The sequence below is a fragment of the Rhea americana genome, unplaced genomic scaffold (assembly GCF_003343005.1).
Source record: "Rhea americana isolate MKP2758 unplaced genomic scaffold, rheAme1 scaffold_24, whole genome shotgun sequence".
Taxonomy (NCBI): domain Eukaryota; kingdom Metazoa; phylum Chordata; class Aves; order Rheiformes; family Rheidae; genus Rhea; species Rhea americana.
The window spans coordinates 4,717,818-4,732,354 of record NW_028186357.1 but is presented as its reverse complement, the minus strand read 5'-3'; the positions used below and the strand labels follow the sequence as shown (position 1 = coordinate 4,732,354).

Below are 14,537 nucleotides of genomic sequence, written 5' to 3'. Positions count from 1 at the left end.
AAGAAGACATTCTTCAGTATCTTGGCATTCAAACAACCTAGCTTCTGAGAAAAAACTACTTTAAAATATCAAGTTTAAATTTTAATGTTTTATCTAATGAGCTTAGAAAGTTGAAAACATAACCACCGAGCTCAATAAATCTGAGTTTCTTTAGTTAGTTGAAATGTGAAATTCTATTTTACTTGTAGCACACAGAAACATTATTGAAAGTTCCAATGTTCAAATGCTGAATATTTCTAGGAATACATTTCAAGTTGCTAGTTAACCACCTCTGAGTTTCTACACAAAGCAGAAAGTGAATTCTTCAAAACAATAAAAACATTAGCATGATGCAAAACTTGCTTTTCCAGCAGCAAGTATAATAGAAAAGCACCATATATCTTCGTAGTGCACCATTTACTTCTTGTGGTCACACGTGTGACATCGCATTCTCCAAACAACAGCCATTTGAATGTCTTTCCTGTAAAAGTGGCAGTAAACAGCTTCCTTACTCCAGAAGGATATTATCATAAAAAATACAAAAGGAAACACTTTTGGTAGCGCCATCTGTCATGCTGCCACGCTGTAACTTTACTCCTGCAACTCCCAATTGCCTTCGCTTTGCTTTCTTATATATTAGCCAGCCTTCCTTGCTTTAATTTCTTCCTCATAACATATGACAGTGCAAAATGACACTTTTAAAGAAAGAAGAACGGCCCCTTGAGTCTCAGTGTTCAAGTGATCCCTAGTACCCTGTACTTTAGTGAGGTCAGCAAGTAAAGAAAAAAAGAAAGAAACATTCCTTTTCCAACATTTATCCACCAATTACTGTACCTCAGACATTCCCTTAGAAAATATGTCTCTTCTATCAGTGGTTTATGTGGCACCATGTCCTGCCTCAAAGCAAAGTTAATTCCAACATAAATTGAAGAGGAGACTCCTGTCACTGAAGGGTTCAGATGATAACATTTTGCTATCAGTTCTTCTTCGTGCATGATTTACAACATTGCTTGCCATAGAATTTGTGGTTACAGACACCATGCTGGGGTACCAGATGACACCACGTGAAGAAATCCACACAAGAAGGATCATCTGAAGGAGAGAAATCCAAGCAATGTGTTAAGACAGTGTTTCAGCAGTTCTACCAGGCAATACGTCTGTACACTTGTATGCATTCATAATGTTAAAAATATTCAATTCAAAGACAAGGCAGTATGACCTATGTTTTATTGCAAAATTACTAGTTTATTTTTAATTTCTTAACTTATTTTGATAGAGACAATAGAGCTAATACAACAGTATCAGAGACTACAGACGTCAAAGAACTAAGGGCACATCACTTTAAAGTTCAGGAAAATAGGAAGAAATAGGGATTAGACCACTAATGAATGGATAAAGTCATCCTTGGTCTCACTGCTGATTATAAATTTTGTTCTAAAGACAAATATTTGCAGAAAGGAACCTGCTCCAGTGCTTGTAAATAAATATAAACATTGCACAAAGTTTACTTGAGCCTCAGACAAGTGTCAGCTTTGAGCATATGTATGGAAACCTGAATGCATGGACTCAGTGCACACAAAATGCTTTGCTAAGTGTTCATATTCCAACACTTGCCAGAAACTCATATTTCTCTCCATTGGACTACACAGGGAACCCAAGCAATCTCGCTTCTAATTCAGACACTTCAGTTAGGTGTCATGAATCAGGCTTTTAGGACTTTGACTGTGCTATGTTGGTGAAATCTTAATCRGTTGTAATGGCAAAAAGAGACAGGCTGATAGTGTTTACTTCGAAAAGCACAGCTTTTAATTACAAAAATAAACAAATCAGACTTTTCAGTTAAGATCTTATTTCACTTATGTACAGATCGTTTATGCTCACAGTCCAGTAGGTTTGAAAATACTTCATAGCTGTGCCTTTCTCAAGTTATGTATGTAGTGGATGCTTTATGTTTCTTTAAAAGAGCAGAGTGATGATTCATACAGATGATTTATAAACAAATTCACAATGTCTGAGAGAGCAGTTAGACATTTAAATGAGATTTAGCAAAATTTATAGCTAGACTGAAATCTCCTATGAGCATGGGAAAAGATTCTGTTCAGCCCTGAGAACTACTGTTTACATGGTCAATGAAAGGAATTTACATGGAGCCAGTGTTGTCTGCATTCTCTGATGAGCCACACTGAGACACAGAAGATAAATGCTGCCTCACACAGCACAGAGAACTTAATTTTCTACAGATCAGCAGTTATCTCAGTCTTCCTTAAATGAAGTTCTTTTGATCATTCACCACTTTTTGGTGTTCTGATGATTTCTTTTTTTAAGGTGGCAAAAGCGATTTTTTTTAATACCTTTATCACTCTCATATGTATTTTTATGGAAAAAAAAAAATCAGAAAAGAGATGTCATTTTATTCCTCATTTTTTTTAGAACATATATTCCTCCCTGTAAATACTAATCCTATATAAAGAAAATATTGTCCTTAAACGGTTCTTCATGAACTAGGAGCCTCAAACTGCATCTTTCCCTCTCAACAATGTGACATTTCTATTCTTACTTGAGTGTCAGTAAGAGTGAAACTGGTAGTTGAGCACCACAGTTACCATTATTTGACCTACTGTCTATCAAAAACAAATTTGCCATGGTGCTCAAAGCAGACACCACATGAAAACCATGCAAAGCACTAGGTGAAGAAAGCCTGTGTTCACCTTAAATAAGTAAAAGTCAGACAAAAGCTTGCTTGCCATTTGAGGGTGAATTTTCCAAAGTTACCTATGACTTAAAAAAAAAAGTTATATAAGCAGTGAAGAGGCTATGCTAATCAATCTTTATGTCCCATTTGARGATCAGCATACAATGCTAACATTACAGAGGTATGGTCAAAAACTTTACTCTTGAGACCTATCTAAAGGCCATTGAAATCAACAGAAAGACTCCCACTGACTTCAGTGACTCTAGATCAGTCCTTCAGCTCCTTATTGCCATTTATGCAATTATTTTTATGTTAATTTTGATGCATTTCAAGCAGTCAGATTTGCTGGCTAGGGGTTATGGTGACCRTAACTGCATGTAAGAGAGGGATGGAAATGACCCAACTTGTCTAGGGAAGTGTGTAAACTTGCCCTGAAACATTAATTTCTTGTCTGTGATCACTGAACTGGAGCTGCATGGCTGATAATAGAGACTGATTTGCTTCGATGTGATTCCAGCACAGCTGGTTCCCTCTCTCTTTTGCTGGTTTAGACAGAAAGTTAGAGAACAGCAAAGAGCTAATTGATCTCTAGAGCCTGATGACCCAATTATAGTAAAGAAGAAAGGGCTCCTGCAGATGTGAGGAGAGAGTGAAACAGGCCAAGTCCAACATTAGTAACAGGTATTACTCCAGATATGAAATATGGCAGAAGGAGGCTGGGGTGAAAGAATAATGTTTGCTATATCCTGACAAAAAAAGCATGCAGTACAGAAATTCTGAAGTACAGCAGAACTTCTAAAAAAGTTATTTAGCATTTTAACTATTAGGATTATTTAATTACTTATAAAACCAGTGACACTGCTTACTTTTCCCTTTTAGGACCATTTCATCTAAATATTCAGTCTAGCTGAGTTACAGCTGACTGAGAGGAGCAGTTTGGGTTTAGGTTCCCAGATAAAAGTTTGATTCTGTGTGTGTCTTGAGTTGATGTAATAGAGAGGGCTACATTAAGGTATTACTGAGTTTTACAGGGTTTCTAGGCACAATGTCTTGAAATAGTACAGATGAGAGGGGAGGTTGGCTAATTTTAAATTACAAGATGCAGGGCCAGAGTTTGATCTTTGATCTCAGCTCTGTTACCACTTTTCTCTTGCAGTCCCGCCTGAGTTTTATAAATRTTACTTTCAGCTCCCTGCTTTAAAAATGGTAACAAGACAGCATAAGGTGAAGTATGTATATATATGAAAGTTAATAACGCATGAAGTGCTTCAGCATGTTTGGGTAACTGGAGTTACATGGGACTAACCTGGGCCTCCGTGAGCTTTTTTCCTCCATTAAGAAGGAAGCACAAATTGTAGCCAKCTTGTACACAAATACATGGGAGGGCAAATGCCCTTTTCCTGTGGTGGTTCAGAGAATTCCCATTCTGCCATCCAGAGAGACAAACAGCCTCTTGCTCTTCTTACTCCTCTCAAATCAGAAAACTTGCTAAAGAGATGGAGAGGGACACTGGAGATATACAGGTGCAAGTAGACCTTAATTCTGTGTTCCCTGACTGCACATGTCATAACACTTGATCAGGAGCAAAGGGAAGAGCAACTACATCCTCGACAAAGCRTTTTTGGACACTGGGGAAAAGATAGGTGTAATCTGAACCTTGAGTGGACATCAAAATACTGAAAATAAATGGCATGTTCTCATTGCTCAGTTCAAAAGTCACTGTTTTTAATTATTTAATCAGTACCAGGATAGGATGTTTTGATGTGATTCAACAAGATCGTCAAAAGATATAGGTCAGATGCAGGTCAAACCCAAAAGGCAAAGCTTCCTTTAACATCCCCCCCCCCTTTTTTTTGAACGTAACTCTGTTTTAAAAATACTTTCCTGTCTGTGTCAGTTATACTGTCATGCATGTTTTAAGAGGGCTCTCTTTGAGAAGAGAGCTGCTTTAGTATTAGTGACAGTAAAGCTGGAAGGTTTGGGGGAGATTCATGTGTGCAGGAACATGCCAAATATTAATCTCCAGTGAGTATAACTGAACAAGGTGATTTTTGCTGGATACAGGGCTCTAAGCAATGAACCCTCCTGCGGCATGTAGAGCTGGGCTTTACCTCTTTTGACAGGGGCTGGGCAGAAGTTTGTATTGCAAGCTCTCAGGATTGCAGGTTTCTGATGGGGCAAGCACCCAGAAGCTGGTYTCCCTTGGCGCAGGCACTGTACACTCCGCATTTGCACTCCTCCTCCACATGTTACTGTACACTGCCAAGAGGAAAACATGAAAAGCCATGTTTCATTATAGAGAATCTCTCAGAGCTCACAAAATCCAAAGGAGAAACATTCAAGGGCTTTGGATGAGACTTTCAAAGAAAGAGAGGTCAGGATCAGATGTGCTGATGCTCCGCAATCCCCAACAGGCCCAGCTTTTCGAAGATCTGTGCATCTGTTCCCCATGTTGAACTCTTCAGAAAGTTTGATTATTTAAGGAGTCAGCTGAAAATATGGTTCTTTACTTTGATACCTAGACATGAGCTGCACATTTTAGAAAACCTGTTCCTGATTGTCTGCACTGATTTCTTTTGAAGTCTGAGCCTCTGGGCCCAATCCTGCTGTCTGAACAGAGATAAAACTCCTGTGAGAACCATAATAATGACAGTACCTAGGGAAAAACACTATGTATTTGCAGGAAGATGTATGAAGTATTTTAAAGTGAATAAGGTTTTTACTTGTATGTGTTTCATGAAAAGTTGTCTTTAAGATAAATGTGATCATTTTCATCTGATTGCAATTGTTAGGCATACATTGTTTCACGTAAATGTTACTGAATGAGTGTGTGTCTCATTGATTTGTGACTCATGAAGTAGACAAGTTCCAGAAATACAGAAGCTTGTTTGCAAGAATGTAGAAACAAATACAGACTGATCCCATAATTAATCATAGTATTTAGGGAATTCCAGACAATCTGTGCGGATGCTCATGTACATTGTGCATATAGATATGTAATAGTTCAATCACAGTGCAGTTTGAAGAAGTCTGAGAAGGAAGAGTTGGAAAATGAGCATGCAATGTAGTGCCTTGGGAGTACAAATAACATTTTTAGGTGACATTCTTCAGTTCCAGGATAAAGAAATGAACTGCACCAAAATACATGATGAATATGGACCAGCTGCATTAAGCTTCAATGTCTGAGTGATGTGACCTTCCTTAGGGAATGATTATGTGCAGGAGACACCTCTGGACTGTTAGCCTTGTGGATATCTCCTCAGTACAATCAGACGTTTGATTGCAGGATGTTTAGATAGGCTGAAGCTAGCTTTAATCTAGATAGCTCAGACTCATATGGCCCTAAAGACACCACTACAGTAGTTTTTGCCACTCCAGCTGTTTATGCCAACCCAGCTAGTGTCCATTCTTTGGCATGTAACACCGTAGTTCCTCTAAGTTTGGTGTGTCCAAGACCAAAACTGCAACCTCATCTTCTCATTACGGTGGATAGATTGTCTGCATCAACAGCCCCATTGCAGTTGTTTAGTTCTTCAGTGCTCTGTAATGCAGAGCTCTAGGGGATGCTATTTGAACTACTGTGTAGAAGAAACTCGTGCCTTTTTTAAGCTCCTCAAGCCAGGAGGACAGGACGTGCAATTAGTGCTGGAGATACAGTGTTAGTCAGGGCAGGGAGGGAGAGGCAAGAAAGCTACTCATTCCTACCTGCTGCCAGGGTGAGGAATACCAGCCAGACATCATGTTATAAAAGGTGTGTGATGGACAGGGCCCATTGTTGCAAGCTCCTTCCAGATCTATACTTGGTTTCTTGATATTTCTACATCTTCTCTGAGGAAAGGTGATCAATTTTCCATGAATGCTTTTCTCACCACATTTCAGTTCTCGCTTTTGCATGCCTGGGCCACAAGAGGCTGAGCACTGCAAAAACAAAGTACAAAATGTTTAAAAAGCATTATACAACTGAAAACACAAAGACCATCTATAATCTGTAAACTGAAATATGGATCCCAGCCAGTTGAAGTTGAGAAAAAAAAAGGACATCAGGGTACATATAAGTTATATGTTGATATGTAGAGCTGTGTTTTTTTATAGGCAGTTGCCTAAAACAATGGATTTTCAAGTAGAGCTGAGTTGTTTTTTTTCTTCTGTGAGGTTTGTGCATGTCCTGAGTCAATGTTCTCAAGTCTTGCAAAGGAACAGAGTCAATCATGTAACAGCATCACTTTACCTCACTCCAAGAAGAAACCACCCACTGGAGCCGGTCATTTTTGGGGCATCGTCCTAGCACGCAGGTCTGCTGGGATTCAGGTTTCTGGTCTCTGCTGCACATGCTCTCAGGCAAGATTTTCTGCTTAGGAGGACTGGTACTTTTGCAGTAGACATCCCGTTTCTTAACACCTCTCCCACAAGTCTTGGAGCACTGTGATGGAAAGAAATACTCATTTGAGCTAGAGGAAATAAAAATCGGAAATTTTTTGTATTTTACAGCAAAGCATAGAAAACAAAGATAATGTGCTATGTAGCTGCTAGTATGATACAAGCAAACTTGAAATTCTATTGGTATATATGTAGTAAAATAACATTTATATGCCACTTTTCAAACATTGTTCTAAGTGCTTTCTTTGTGTAGACTGTCAGCTTTTATAGCCCACATGTATAACCCTCTTCTGTAGATGAGGGAAGCTGGAGTTGTGAGCAAAATGCTTTTTTCCCTGGACAACATAGTTGAAAGCTGGTCCTAACCTCCTATCTCAGAAATCTCTCACAAAAGATGTTCTCAGCTGTTTGTTATTTTGTCTTCACCTGGCTCTAGAGGGATGAGATAGATGCAGAGAAAACTACCCAGGGAATCTTTACAGGACTCTTTCACCATATGAATCTCACTACAAGGCAGACTCTGATAGAGACAACAGTTAAGATGTTTGACCAAAGATACTGTTAATTGCCAAGGTTACAACCGAAGCTTAGGACAAGTCACCAGGGAATAAGTAGGCATTGCTGAACTGTGGTTCAGTTTAAAACATAATCTATATTTTTCATTGCCTTAGCAAACAACAAAATACATTAATAAGTCATTTCTGGTGAAATAGGGAAATAAATGGCCTGGAGATAATGCTGCTGGCTTTCTGCTGCATTGCACCTTTTTTCAATTGTTCTTAATAATAATTAACAGGCACATTCCAAATGCAGAATTGTATGCTACCACTATACATATTGAAGCATAAATGTTTTTAAAGAGATTTAATGAAAGCAGAGTTGCAACAGAAACATCTGTTTGCTGAAAATCTATGATTTATAATCTTTCCTCTAAACAAACAAAAAAACCCTTTACATTTAAAATGACTCTCTCTCTGACTTGTGAAGAGAGACTGAGTATTTTGCACTTTTTTTCTTTTAGCTTCTTTGAGTCTGTGACATGGCAGCTTTCAATTGAAGTCTTAAAAGCTTTGATAAATTGGTCAGTAGGCTTGTCACCAACTTGAGACATGTATCTCCTAAAGAGGAGAAAAACGCAAACTTAGTATTATAAAGGAAAGTTTGGAAGTATGCGTATGTTTRAAGACTGTGTTCTTCCCTTTTAAGTATCTAGTCATCTCTGTTTTTTAAAAAATCTCATGCTGTGGTAAGAACTCCTTCACATACACTGGAAGGATTGAGTGTTAAAACTCTATTATTATGGACTATTGAGTAGTTACTTGTCGGTTGTAGTACATGACAGGGTACACCTCTTGAGAGGTAGTCTGCACTTCTTGATTGCGAATGCTTTGGTCAAGCTCTTCTTGAACACTTAGAGAGCAGCTACCAAAAAGTGTGCACAGGAGTAATACATTTTACAGTGCATTTAAATCCACCTTGAATCTCATTAAATGAAGATGGAAAAACTCAAAAGTTCCACAGCCCTTTTAATATAGGTACATTCTTGGGTATCTAATCTACAGATTTGCTAGTACTTCATTTATCCTTATGTTAGCAGTTCACACCAGCATCAATAACAGTGAAAGAAAGAGCAGAAACGAGTTTCGTTTAAGTGTGTGTGTGTGTGTGTTTTAACTAAGGTCCGTAGATTGTCAGGCCTTTCATATGCTTGTGAGGAGGCAGTGTACATGCAGGAATCTGCCTAGGAGCCATGGCTACTCTCTTGGGCTCCTGAGAGAGCAGCAAACTGCAGCGCTRCTCTGCTTCTAGGAGAACAGTTACACTCTTAACAAAGGCTAAAGTACAGAAGTGATTATTGTACATGTAAATCATAACTTCATCAGCCCATAATTCAAAAAATGCGTGTACATTAATATGCAAATCTAGCCRAAATGATTCTTCAATCCTTGACTGCCTTTCATCTCTAAGAAAAGTTAATATTGCTGTGGGAATTAATCCCAGAGGGATTCATGGTTTTAAAGAATCCATAGAGCCTTAAGCTATGAAACCAGAAAAAAAAAATCAATCTGTTTGTATGTACTAAAAAGGAATGGATGTGTCCACTTCTGGCAAGCCCTGCTGTCTGATCACATATAAAGGCTAGTTAAAATATATAACACAGTTTACATACTACTTTCATGAATATAGCCACTTGCAAAGTATTAGTCCTTACAACATTTTTACTGTTCCCTTTCTTTTAGCAGAATTTTTGGCAATATTTTCATTATGCTAGCAAAATGAAAAGTAAGTTTTTCTCCAGATTACCTGAGACCACAGTCCAGGAGTCCATTCTGGGGGGCAGTCTTGAGTATTGCACATCTGCACTTGTGTAGGGGTGCTGACAGGACACAGGGAATGGGCCACCACCTCCTCTCTTTGGAAAGCCTTTTTCTGGACACACTGAATGAGACGACTTTGCTGCCCTCCTCCACAAGATTTACTGCACGCACTCCATTCTCCTGCCAACCAGCTTAAAGAAGAAAATATATATTAGAAACTAGGAATCCAATTAACTTTATAAAATCAATGCATGCRAGCCACCTATCAAAATGCGATTTATTCAGTGATTCTGCTTAGTTTGCTCTGCTGATACACTGGTATCTTTTCAAGCAATCAGAAAGCCTAAATTACATAATCTATCTTCAAAGCATAGAACATTTGAATAGGGATGAAATATAAAGCATGCAAATGGAAAAACTGCTATTACTTATTTACAGTTCTCATCTACCAGAACAAACTTGTCAATGAATCTGACTTGGAATTTGTAATTTCATGTGGATCAGAGTGATACTGCCATTCAGAGTGGTAGAACAGGCAGAAAATCTAAGGATCTTGGTAACAAATCACCATTCCTTCTTAACCATGTCTATGTTTTTAATTGAAAACGCTATCTCTAAAGCGGGAGAAGAAAAAATCTTGTCTAAAGAAATGATAGGATGATCTCTTCTGTCACTTTAGCTGCTGAAGAGACATCCAAATGCACTAATACTCCAGGGGAAGAAATCAGATATATGGGGCAAAATTCTGTAAACAGATGAGATTGTTCTTGTCAAGTTCTGTCCTTTGTTACATTTTTCCCTCGTTACAGTCTCTCAGAAGGACGAGGAGAAGAAAGATTCGCCTATGCAGATGCTAAGGAAAAAGCTGACAGGGCAGGCAAAGAATAGGGCCAATTTACCTGARTATGTATCACCAAATGCATTTGTACAGAGGAACATATGTTTATGACTCCAAATGTCAGCCTGGTGCTGCCCAGTGATATTTATGTCATGCCTTAGCTTTCTTCTGTTTACAAAAAAAGAATTGGCTTGCTAAAATCAGCAGCCCTATCATTAGTGTTTGGAGGATTTAAATCTCCTCAGACAAATATATCTGGCAGCCAGATGATGTAGAATCTAAAAAACCAATATGAACATAACCAGCCAAAAGTTATTGGGCCAATCTGTACTTGAGTCACAGGCAAGCCTCAGTCATGTATGATTATCACAAAAAGCACCTAAAGGCTGAAGAATTATTGTCAACTGTTTAGGATAAATTCAGTTTCGAAACCTTAAAAGCTGCTCAGTATTTGTATTATGGAAGCACCGGGTGGGTCCCCAACCTCTGTGTAATGCTATGCAAACATACAGCAAAGTGTCTTTGTCATCCCAGGCTTACAATGTAAGTGTAAGATCGTAAATAACAACCGGAGAGGAAAACAAAAGTGAAGAAAGCAAAGGAAATTATAAATGACTAAATGATTACTCAAGATAAGAACTCCTATTCAAGTATCCAGCACTGAATTTAAGGTTAGAATTTTAAAATAGCTGTTTTATGAACTTTTCAGAATTTATTTCACAGAAAAGGTTCTTGTCTCAAATCCAACTGCTTGGCCTATCCTACTTGATGCTTTTTCACAGTATTAGCCCTCTGACACCTAGAATAGCTGCCTGTATAGTTCTAATGACAGAAAAGCCTTTTTTCTTCTCTGTTTGTGGAAGATGAATAGCATCCCATTTGCCTATTCTTTCAAATCTGTCTGAAATCAGAAGTAATTTTAATTTGTAAAGATGCTTTAAAAGCCTATCTTGGAAAAACTCCTTTAGGAAAAGAAGAAAGCTTGACTCACAATCTAGTAACTCAAGTAACTGCCGAAAGTATTGGGGAAATATAAAGGGCCCCAATTAGGACAAAGAAAAGTTAGTGTGAAAAAAATCAGTAGTTACATAATTCTGGAACACTTCAGAAGTTCTATTTTTGTCTGATTTATAAATACTTGGAATACTGAAACACAAACTTCTGGAAAGAAGGTATAGTCTTAATCCATGCTAYGACTCACAGTTACATTGCCTTGATGTTTCTGGTGACTATGATTGATAGAGCAACTGAAAACGATCATTTTAAGAGTTTACTCACCAAAACTATCAAAAAAGTCTCCCTCTTCACAGAGGAATGGCCAATAAACCTGCTTTAGTGTCCTCTAGGAAACTGCCATTTTCCAAGATTATCTGGGCTGTGATCCAACAGTATCTTTCATTAGCTCAAATATCTAAATAATTATGACCAGATCTGGCAGCTCCAGAATCCAACAATAACAGTGTGCAGTTCTGGTGCCTTTCTGTGTTTGTACTGTTAGGATAGTAACTTTGTTCCTCCTCAGATTAATGTCTTTGTTCTTATGCAGTGATTATTCCTCACTGAACTGTACAAGTCTGGAGTCTTTGCTTTTATGTCTCGAGACTGACACACTTGTATCTCCATCTACTGTTCACCTCCCGCCCCTGCCTATTATGCCTAACTCACTTGTTTTGTCTTTATTTGCTCATTATTAAGCATGCTTTGTTTCCTCCCTGGTATTTATTAATGCTAAATTTTTTGATGTTTGGCAATCTCAGTTTTATGGGAGACATTACATGCCATAAATTTCTGGCAGATTCCTTAGCAGAGATAATCTGGTTTAGTTCCATTTGGTTCAGTGGCAATCTCTTGATTTAAGACATGGTCCCACATGTAGATCCTTCATACTTTTAATATATTTTGAGGATTTAAAAAATACTTAATTAGTGACTTGAATACTTTCTCTGCAGTTTGAGGGCATTGCAGTTTTTGTAGTTTTTGTACTTTTTTAGGGTTTGAGTCATTAGTTGTGCTGTAAAGTACAAGACTATTAGAGCAATATAGCATAAAAACATTACACTGCATGTCAAAATAGCTATTCCGATATTTTCAGTGATATACATATATCAGCGGATCTCCAAAGTATATGGGGACCTCCAGTTAACAGAAATGGAGATTTTATGTGTGGTCTAAATGGACCAAATAGAAATGAAGATCATGTTTGTGAAGCTTTATACCAACACAATGCCACGTAAAATGAAGGTGAGCGTAACAAACTGAAAACGTCTCCTGGAAACATCATAGAAACTACATTTCTGTCTACATGATATTGAGTCCACTGGATGAAAATACTTCTGGCAGAAGATAAGTCACATATAAACAGATTGTGTTTGGCTATAAAGATTACTTAAAATTAGTATTCAGAAAATCATGTGGCTTAAAGCAATCTAAAGAAACTGCTGAAGCAGGAACATGGAGCTCTCATGTGACATGCTGCCATTATTTAAACCTTATCTCTATCCTTTTGTGGTCATACTGTATAATTTGCCATTTGGATTTTGTGTTCTCTGCTGTAATCTTTAGATTTTGCAGGAAATTCCAAACTATTACCGGACCATTTTTGAGTATGTTAAACATATTGCAAACTATGGATTTTTAAGTAAAAACAAAGCCACTACACAGCATATATGTCTTTTCATTTTACCCCATCATCCTCTCCTGGATTGAGGGAGAGAGGGAAAGCCTATTAAACTTTTACATGTGCTATTTTTGTGTAAGTATGGTAGCAGCCATGGCCATGGCTTTTACCACCCATTGCTGTTATCACTGCAGTGTAAGAACAGCAGATGGTAACAGGACAAGAGCTTTCCTCCAGTTCTTGTCTTCTGCTGCCATGCACCACTGCTGCATCTCCAGCTATCTTCACTTCAGTCTCTTACTGAACTACTCTTAATTTTTCCACGTCTCTTAGGAAAATTCACTGTTCTAGAAGTCAAACTGTGTTTAACTATATGAATACACATTACTTTTTCCAAAGGACCTCTACCAGAGCCTCTACAGATCAGTGTGACTCCCTTGTTTTTAAAGGAGCTCTATTGATTTATGCCAGCTGGATTCTAAATACTTCTCTATATGTCAGTGTCTTCCTTTGCATCTCACCTTTCTTATGCCTTCTAGACGATAAGACTGTAAACATAAGAAACAGCTCCATATTTATTTTTGCGGGCACCAGGAGCATTGATGACAATTTATTTGGCCTAGATAATCTTCTTACTGGTATCATAATCCTCTGTGGTAAATTTTGTCCAAAAATCAATAATTACACTTCACAGGATTCTTTTAGCCTAATCTAGTATGTGGAATCTGAGTCACGGGGCCTTGCTTCCACATGGGGAGTAGCACTTTATTCAGGAAATGGTCTTATTGATTCAAGGTGAGTAAAGGTGGCAGAATCGGCCTCTAAGTAACTTAGATTTACTCAGTGTCACATAGCTAACCCCAGCACGGTGACAGAGCTGCAAGCAATCCTCAGGAGGTCTTGCTTCGCAACATTAGAAATACCGCCTCTATTATTATCATTGGGCAAAAGCCTACACAAATAACATTTTAAAACAATTACTGTTTTAAGTTACAGAATAAAAGTGGGTTCATCTAGCAGGCTATACAACTCTATGTACCTATCCGAGAGCAYTTCTTTCCTTGCAAAAAGTCAGACATAAGGCACATACATATAAAAGGTACAAAAATAAAGAGCACTTACTATGCCGGGCAGGGATTAGTATTGCATAGTTTTGTTTCAGTTAAAGGCTTCATCCTTGGGCCACAAAAAGAGGAATTAACTTGTGTACGATGATCTTCTAAACAAATTGCTTTTGCTGTAATGTGTCCTATAGAAGTATTAAAAAGAAATATAGTAAAATAAATTATTACTCAAAATGCAAGAGAAAATGTAGTCAGGAAGATTTTTAATCAAACAAGCCCAAGCTTGTGCTTGGTACAATTCCACTGACTTTAAGTAAAACAGAATTTAATTTGGCAATGTGTTTTTAGGACTAATTTTCTTCTCTGCAACACAAGAACTATTGAAGTCAGATGAAACATTTTAGTTAAAAACAACATATTTGGAGACTCTTCCCCCAGCAGAAATTACTAATATTTCACATCCTAATTTCTTGCAGAAACAAGCCGTACTTTCTTAGAGCTTTCCTCACATGTTTGCAAAAACATGTTGCAACTCTTTCACTATGTCTTCACAGACTTCTACAGAATTCTGGAAGCTCCTGTACCTCGTGTCTATCTAGTCTCAGCAGCAGGACAGATTATAGAAGGCTAGAAATGCCTTAAGGGATTAAGT

At 37.9% G+C, this 14,537-nt stretch overlaps 1 protein-coding gene and 1 long non-coding RNA gene across 4 annotated transcripts in view; one reads left to right on the top strand and one right to left on the bottom strand.

Annotated features, from left to right (window-relative positions):
* The window catches only part of LOC146595078 (uncharacterized), a 149,771-nt gene that overhangs the window by 111,935 nt on the left and 23,299 nt on the right, over positions 1 to 14,537 (top strand). The gene's annotated exons all lie outside the window — the stretch shown is intronic.
* The window catches only part of ADAMTS18 (ADAM metallopeptidase with thrombospondin type 1 motif 18), a 77,479-nt gene continuing 63,791 nt past the window's right edge, over positions 850 to 14,537 (bottom strand). For all 3 annotated transcript variants that reach the window (XM_085306433.1, XM_085306432.1, XM_085306431.1), the window contains 6 exons: positions 13,944 to 14,070; positions 9,353 to 9,557; positions 6,900 to 7,091; positions 6,377 to 6,589; positions 4,783 to 4,930; positions 850 to 1,071 (listed from right to left, as the gene is read on the bottom strand). In XM_085306433.1, the coding sequence (XP_085162559.1) occupies positions 956 to 1,071; positions 4,783 to 4,930; positions 6,377 to 6,589; positions 6,900 to 7,091; positions 9,353 to 9,557; positions 13,944 to 14,070 (1,001 nt within the window). In that variant the 3' untranslated portion in view covers positions 850 to 955. The remainder of the gene's footprint in view (positions 1,072 to 4,782; positions 4,931 to 6,376; positions 6,590 to 6,899; positions 7,092 to 9,352; positions 9,558 to 13,943; positions 14,071 to 14,537) is intronic.